Source organism: Stylophora pistillata, chromosome 10, assembly GCF_964205215.1.
Source record: "Stylophora pistillata chromosome 10, jaStyPist1.2, whole genome shotgun sequence".
Classification (NCBI taxonomy): Eukaryota; Metazoa; Cnidaria; class Anthozoa; order Scleractinia; family Pocilloporidae; genus Stylophora; species Stylophora pistillata.
Genome location: NC_142528.1, coordinates 17,024,348 through 17,032,288, shown reverse-complemented (window position 1 = coordinate 17,032,288; position 7,941 = coordinate 17,024,348). Strand labels below are relative to the sequence as shown.

General features: G+C 38.9%; 1 protein-coding gene across 2 annotated transcripts; it reads right to left on the bottom strand.

The window, feature by feature from the left end:
• Positions 1-2,292: 2,292 nt before the first annotated feature.
• LOC111329721 (CD59 glycoprotein-like) lies at positions 2,293-5,942 on the bottom strand. 2 transcript variants are annotated; one of them, XM_088737135.1, is made up of 3 exons: positions 5,685-5,942; positions 4,292-4,376; positions 2,768-2,903 (listed from the first exon to the last, which is right to left on the bottom strand). In XM_088737135.1, exons 1-3 carry the CDS (start codon positions 5,740-5,742, stop codon positions 2,876-2,878), a joined length of 171 nt encoding a protein of 56 aa, XP_088593261.1. In that variant the 5' UTR covers positions 5,743-5,942; the 3' UTR covers positions 2,768-2,875. The 2 variants fall into 2 exon arrangements, with proteins under 2 accessions (XP_022790223.1, XP_088593261.1); XM_022934488.2 differs by lacking the exon at positions 4,292-4,376 and having other exon boundaries at positions 2,293-2,903; positions 5,685-5,931.
• Between the last annotated feature and the right edge of the window lie 1,999 nt (positions 5,943-7,941).

The following is a 7,941-nucleotide window of genomic DNA, read 5'->3' as shown; positions in this document are numbered from 1 at the left end:
AGTCATCGAACCTGACTAAAAAGTTACAACAAGACGAAAAGGATCTCCTGTTTTCATATATTACAGATTTGGCTCTCAGTAATCATTTTCTGTGTAATTGGTAGGCTGTGTTTGAGAATGTCTGATCAGCTTAAGTGGCCAAGAAAAGCGACCAAAGATCATTATTACGAAAAAAGTACTTTGCGCGTAGTGCGCCGATCAATTCGGAGCTTCAACATCTCCCTCCCCCGCCATGGCTTCACTCTGGGCCGACCCACACGCATATGACGGTCGTCCACACCGGGGGCCTGGGGAATTTGATCCTTGCCTGGATGGGGTGGGGAATTTGAAGCGGAACTGTCAAGTCTTTCCAGCTGAATAAACACATTTTATTTTTTCATATCGAACTGTTTAAATGGGAAAAAGTTCACTTTTCTGAGCAGATAGTTCAGAAAAATTGGTCTATAAGAAAATACCGGTCGCCTACTCTGTCTTTGACTTCAAAAATGACGTTCAAATCAGCATTTGAGCAGGGAATTTGAACAAAATTTTGTCCACGGAAAGGGGGGGATCAGTTAGGGAACCAATCTTCAAAAGTTCGAGTGCCCTAGCGGTTCCCTGGGGAAGATGTCGAAGCTTCGAATTTATCGATCGACACAACTCAAATGGACGGCTAATCGGAGAGTCTCAATGGAAATAATAGTTACTAATTTTATCCTTCTATGGAAAAATCAAATCTAAATGTGCCTCGTAATGAGCTGTCATGAACAGAAACTAAACGTAAACAGCTGTATTGCGGAAATTTTGACCGTCTACCGTCCAATCGAAGGGCTAATACTCCAAACTTCAAAACAATTGATAAACCCATCAAATCATCTTAAAATACATCTCCCCGGCCTCCCTCCAACACAGGACCACAGTTTTTTTTAGAAACTTACCCCCTTTATTCATTTACCGTCAATATGGCCTATTTTCAACCATAAGAGATAACACCATCTTGAGACCCTCTAACCTTCTTCCGGCGTTATCGCTTCTGAATACGTCATTTCATGTTGTTCCTTTCAATTGATATTGTGACATTCTTCGTTATGTGGTCTGGAGGGTTCGGGTATTTTTCAACTCATCGGTTAGAGTTATATGTTCTGTTATCAGCACTTTTCCACGAATGACTTCTCTTGATTGATATAGGGTTTGACTAACTAAGATTCCTGCTTTGGATAGATCTGAAGCAAATTGTAAACTTCAACTTTCTAAAACAGTTTCAGGTTGCCGGATCCGCGATCAACCGCAGGTGGTTGTTAAAATTCGGGTTTGATCAGTCAGTCACCATCCGAGGCTGTGGAGTGCATGCTTTAATTAATGCAAATTGTTCTCGGGTTTTCGCGTGCCTTTCAAATGCATATGACATTTACATGAAAAAAAAGAGTGAAAATCGAATGAAACCGGTGCCTCAGGAGTATACGCAGGTTTGCATCTAGTTCCTAAATGAAGGAAAAAGTTAATTATCATTTTCACATGGTTTCTTTGATAAAGCAGGTCAACATAAGTCACAGCTAAGAGCCAAATCGACATCTGAAGATAATCAATCAATCATTGTTTAGGTACAGCTAAGTACTGTCTAACAACGTCACTCCTTTTCGATCCCTTAAAACATAAGGAGCTTTTGGAATGGTCAACCACAACTCGCTTGAGTGAACAATGGGAGAGGTTGGGAATGAAGCACGCGTTCGTTCATCACGCACGTCATTACAGACTTCTGTTATGTCATACATAGCCACTTAGTGGAAAGAAACAAGATTCAAACAAATTGATATAGAACTAACAATGATTTTGCTACAGTTAAACTCTCTGGTGTCACACCTCGCTGATATCATGGTCAGATATATATGCACTTTTTATTTTAAGGATTATTCATTTTCTATTATCCGACGGTTTATTTTGCTTATATCGAGCTATTGTTGCGTATTCGCCGCTTTGGCTGGCATGTTTATCGTTTTTATGGTTGTATGGATGCTGTTTATCACTGGAAGGTGAGATTTTGCTCAGAGGGTGGGAGAGGGGGAAGGGAGGGAGGGGAAGGAACTTCCATATCCAAAGAGACAAGAATGCTTCAATTTAGTCACTACCGACGTCAGTCTAGTCGTAGCTTGTGTTTTATGGGCCCCGACTATATATCTTTCCGAGGGCGACTTATAAATGGTAATTGCATGGATTATAAGATGTTTTTTTAGTTGACAGAAGTCATTTCAGCTATGTGCAGCCCTAAAAGATAGCTCAACATTTAAAATATTGTCATGACCTGAACACCCTAAGTTAGACTAACATTTTTTATTTGCACCACTGAGCGAGATAAGTGTCACCCCTAAGGCGGACCTACTCTTAATTCCTTTCAAACGCTTAATGTTTACATTTGATATAAGATGGGTCCTGAAAGTTAGATACTGATAACATAAGAAATAAGACAACTGATTATTTCATGACGGAGAGATGCAGTAGTTCAGCGAAAAAATAGATGGAAATGTTGAAATTGTTCATATCTAAGATATCATAAAACACACCCGGAAAATGCACTGTTTACAAGGATCAAGCTGGTAAAAGTAACCCAATAAAAGCGAAGACTAGCAAATGGAAGACTTGGCTCGAAGAACGAGCGCTGTTGTTGCATAGATCATCTTCACAGCACTTGAATTCACAGATGGCGTCCTTAATATCTTTGCGCGGAGCAGTGGCAATGTTACATTCCGCCATAGTGGTACATGTTCTGTAAAACGTCTCCACCTCACCTCGTTCGGTCTGGTTGGTTTTGTAGGAAAGCTTTGCCGTGACGCATCTGTTACTAGAGCTACCGCAGGTAACAGGAGTGTCAGGCGCATATTCTGTGATCTTGTAGATGTTTTCACAGCGGTAACACTGCAATGAATGGGCTGTCAAGTAAAAATATCAGTAATAATGACAATAACAATTATAATAATAACGATAATAATAGTAACAGGGCTCAGTGGAGTCTAATTCGAGTGATAACAAAATTAGACGAACGCGCAGTGGGAGTCCGATTTGTCAATCGGAAGGTATGATTACAGATGAATAAAGGCTGAAACTTCTAAAGAAACTGTGGTGCTGCGACGGTGGGGGTAAGAAGGTAAGTTGGTTATATCAACTAAGTTGAAATTGTAAATTGGCCACCGTAACGAGTAAAAAAGCTGACGTTTCGCGCGTTAGCCCTTTGTCAGAGCGAATGGCTCTGGTCTGACGAAGGGTTAACGCTCGAAATATAACCAAATTACCTGGTATCATAACAGACCGAATTGGAGGACTCAGAGCCTTATGAACTACGTAATAACCGAGAGTGAGCGGAGGTCGTTACGGGAAAATCCCTAACTGAAGCCTTCCCGCATTGACAGAGCGATAACAAGGTCAATACGGCTAGGCCGAGGTCTGAGATTTTCCCGTAACGACCGAATCGAAAGGTTGAGGTTATTGAGTTGTTTATTATATGACTTACAAGATAAAGAAACGAAAACTTTATTCAAGCAATATTCGTCAATTGCAATTACATCAGAAATACTGCTGCCTTCAGAAACTGCTCGATTGTTTACATCTGATGTTCCCAGAAACTGATTTAAATTTGGTTGTTTAATAGTGAGTGAATCTGTTGATGAGAGCCACAAGCTGACTATGACAAGATTTAAACTTTCGGTAATTGTTGAGAACGCTATTTTTTCTTTCTTTCTTTCTTTCTTTCTTTCTTTCTTTCTTTCTTTCTTTCTTTCTTTCTTTTTGCTTTCTGGTGTTCTGCATGACAGATCTACGGATGGCGTTTTCCACAAACCTAAGTCATATAATAATACCACTTAGTAAACTGAAAAAAAAATACAATTTCCGAGAAAATAAGAATAGCCAAGTTCTAAAAGATGGAAAAAATTTCATCTAAAGAATGACAAAGGAGGCGTTTAATGTCGCTATGAAATTGACATCAATCAATTTTGAATGCAATTAGTTTATTTAAACTACCACTACAACAAACTGTCCCATAACAACTCGGCGAGTAAATTATTGGAAAATGGGAGTTTTTTAAACCAATCACAATCGAGAAAATGTAATTTTTACGATAAATAATAGTAACTATAACAATAACAACAACAGTAACGCCCTGGAAGACATTTCCGGGAGATATATCACGCATATCACGGGATAACAGATGAAATATCTTACAAAACCCAGAGAGTTACCAGTAGGGGGTATAGTCGGCAATTCATGTTGAGCCAGTAAGGATCCCACAGGTGTGATTGATAAAACAAAGGACAGAAAATACCTTATTTTTGATGAGGGGGCTTTTGAAAAGTGCTTGTCTTTTTTCGCTTTGACCATTCCACGGTTCAACAATCTGAAATTGTGACCTAAGAGTTACGAAGGTCAGCCTTGTTCTCTCTTACAATGATACTTCCCACAGTAGAGCCTCTTTACAAAATATTTTTTGATGGAAATGTTTTTCAGCTCAGTTAGACGAATTCTTTCATCTAGGAAAAATTTTGATCTTGGTCACCGTGTTTTTGAGGGTACATTTTGTCTTAATTGCGGAAAGAAAAGAGGTGTTGTATGTAAACTCAAGCCCTGTTTACACCACGCCAGGTATAAGTTAAAATGACGTTTTCACTCTAAAAACGCAAGAATTATGTTCTTTTCACAGTACGCAGGATAGATGTGAAAACACAACAACGACCCGCCGTCGGAATGCCTGATTAAACTTTGGGGATGCGTATAACAAGAGCCAAATTATCCCGCCGAATAATCCATACAGAAGTGACGTGACTGTGGAATTCATTTATGTACATCGAGGACAATCTTCAAAACTCGCAAAATTTTTGTTCTCCATGGTGATGTTTCTAGAATTTGTCAGATATCGTTTCAGAATAATATGAGCTCGTGTTTACTCAGTTTATCGTCGAACCACGCTAAATGCATTTATATCTAGAAATAAAGATGGCGAGCACCCAGTTTAACGATATCTTATGAGTGAAAATAAAATATTATATCAGGTAGGGAATAATTGTGATAAAACATTATTGTGTCAAAATATTGATTGTGTCAAGCCGTGAATTTTAGATTTAACCACTTGATTATTAAGTGCAACTCAAAACTTTTAAATTGAACTTATGTGGGCCATCTGCGTTCGCGTCACATTTATCTTGTTCCTTGGTTTTATGTTTGACAAGATATCGATGGATTTGCATAATTCAGACGATAACAGTTAGTAGAAATTGTGCGGTAATTATGATAATTAGTTAGTTCAATAAATTTTGCTTCTCTCTTTCTATAACAATTCTCGTCAAAACTAAGGAAGGTTTACCAAGATATGCAGAGAAACATGACAATTGACGGTTTAACACATTAACTACCTGTTACTCATTTTGTGTTGCAGTTTCACATTTTATCAGTGCTGGAACCAAGTTAACTGATAATGACTTTAGCATGTTTTCCTAATACAGTCAGAGGTTACTATTTAACTTCTACCCTTGCTGTTTTGAAAATTTTTTATGATGTTTCTACTGAGTCCTTCGTCAATAAACATTTGATAACGGCTAGACCGCTATATGTGAATCAAGGCACGAAACACTTAGCCAGAAACATTTGCGGAGAAAATGAAATGTTCTATCTTAAGCCATTGGTGAATAATAAAGTTATGATGAAATTGTAACAATACCTACCTACATGAAGCAGAGTTATGACAAAGAACGCAAATAAAATCGAAGGTTTGGATGCCATGGTGAAGTATTACGGATCAATGAGCTTCTCGTGGGGGTAAATTAGGGCCTGGGTGAAGATTAGAAATAGGCAAAAAGAATAAAAAAAAAAAAAGATTAAGAAATAACAGCTCGGACAGTTGAGTTTTTGCGCGTCAGATCGTTGCGAAATATGTTTTCCCATTTTTCCCTACACCAGCTGTCGCGGAGACATCACGTGACACATTAATGAACATTTTTCAGCCAATTCAATATATTTGCTTGTCTTGCAGGAGTACTTTTTATTTACCTTAAGCCAATATTCGCCCTGAAGGTAAAGCATAACAAGAAGAATCGATAATTTATTGACAAGGATGTCTCTTCTTTCTCCTTAGACGACTATGTAAAATTAAGGTTGTTTTTACTCGGTATTCACAAATGTCGAACTACACAAATTCTTTTGCCCCCGCAAATGCTGCTTATCCAGTACATAACATGTTTAATGTGATTCGATGAAAGTTTTTATCTGTAAACACGCGTATAAGGTTCATCTAAAATGCTCCTGCAAAGAGGTTTCGCGAAGTCATGATCAGTCACTGCAAAATTTTAGCCGTCATTTTCTTCCCGAATGTACAGTTCACCTAAACAGCGGATGCTACTGTTGCTATGGAAATGCAAACGGTATGCAAGATGGTGGACAAGGAAGCCATCTTCACAGCAAAACGGCCTCAAATCGCGGTAAGAACAGCACAGACTACTCTGTATGAAGGTAAGACTTTATTTCTTTGATTATTTCACACAACTTTAAATTTACGGAGCTCAAAAGCAAGTCCAACTGAACCACTATACAAACTCTATAGTAATCTACTGCGAAAGAGCTTGCGAGAGAGCTTGTGACAGAGCCTGGGCCACCTGTGGTTTTATTCCTCGCTTTTATTATCCTTCTGAATTTTTCCTGAATTTTTTTTTTCAATAATTTTTCCTTTTTTAACGGCCCTCGCGTACGCTTGAAATTCAAACTTACAGTCAAACTAAGTGAAGCGTACCCCTCAGGATTACATTAATGATTTGATTATTTTGAATATTGAACCCGCTAATCGTTTCAGGAGCGCAATAACGAATTGAATACTAGAACATGGAACCCGCTAACCGTTTCAAGAATGCAATAATGGATTGATTATTTGAATATTGAACCCGATTCCCGATAGCTGTATTTCGTTTTGAAAAGGCGCGGATCATTGTTCAAATCAGAAGTCCATTTCTGATTGGATTATGCGAACACGTGATGATGGATCGGAACTATTTCAACATGGTGTCAGACATGGGGGTAAGGTAAAGACTTGTTTCCATATCTCAAAGTGCCCTTGGACGTGACGTACCTGGGAATGAAATTAAATCACTGGAATATAATTAGCACCGAACTACCGACGATTTTACGATTCCGAACGTTCCCTGTTCTTGCTGTGCACAGATTTTAAGTCTGTGTTTTGACTCAAGAGAAACCATCTGGCTCAGTAAACATCATGTCCAGCATAGTTCTGTCGCTTAAGTTTTATTTTTGTTGATAAAAAAAGAAATCAAAGACACTAAACCTCAAGGGCGGTTTCAGCTATGGAAATGAGTAGCTGTACGACGGTTTTGCTTTGTTTCCATAGCTCAAAGTGCCCTTGGACGTGAAGTGCCTGGGAATGAAATTAAATCACCGGAATATAATTAGCGCCAAGCTACCGACGACTTACGACTCCGAACTTAACGTTCCCTAATCTTGCTGTGAACAAATTTTAGGTCTATGCTTTACGGTGGCTCTCAAGGGCCATCCACTTACAAAAATTTTCATGACTTTATCGCGCGATAAGTTTTGCTAAGCCAATTCATTCAAAAAATTTGCAATCAACATCGCGCGATAGATAAGCTTATCGCGCGATACAACAACTTATCGCGCGATAGAACAACTTATCGCGCGATAGAACACTGTATCGCGCGATAGAACAACTTATCGCGCGATAGAAAAACTTATTGCGCGATAGAACAACTTATCGCGCGATAGAACAACTTATCGCGCGATAGAACACTGTATCGCGCGATAGAACAACTTATCGCGCGATAGAACAACTTATCGCGCGATAGAACAATTATCGCGCGATAGAACAACTTATCGCGCGATAGATAATATTATCGCGCGATAATTTTATTACTAGCTCCCATGGCCCCATGACCATTAGCACGTGGTCACATCCATAGC

Excerpts from the sequence above, each read along its gene's own strand:
- LOC111329721 (XM_022934488.2), bottom strand. The coding sequence starts at position 5,742 with ATGGCATCCAAACCTTCGATTTTATTTGCGTTCTTTGTCATAACTCTG. Across the intron at positions 2,904-5,684 it reads CATAACTCTGCTTCATGTAG|CCCATTCATTGCAGTGTTAC; the intron begins GTAGGTATTGTT and ends TTTACTTGACAG.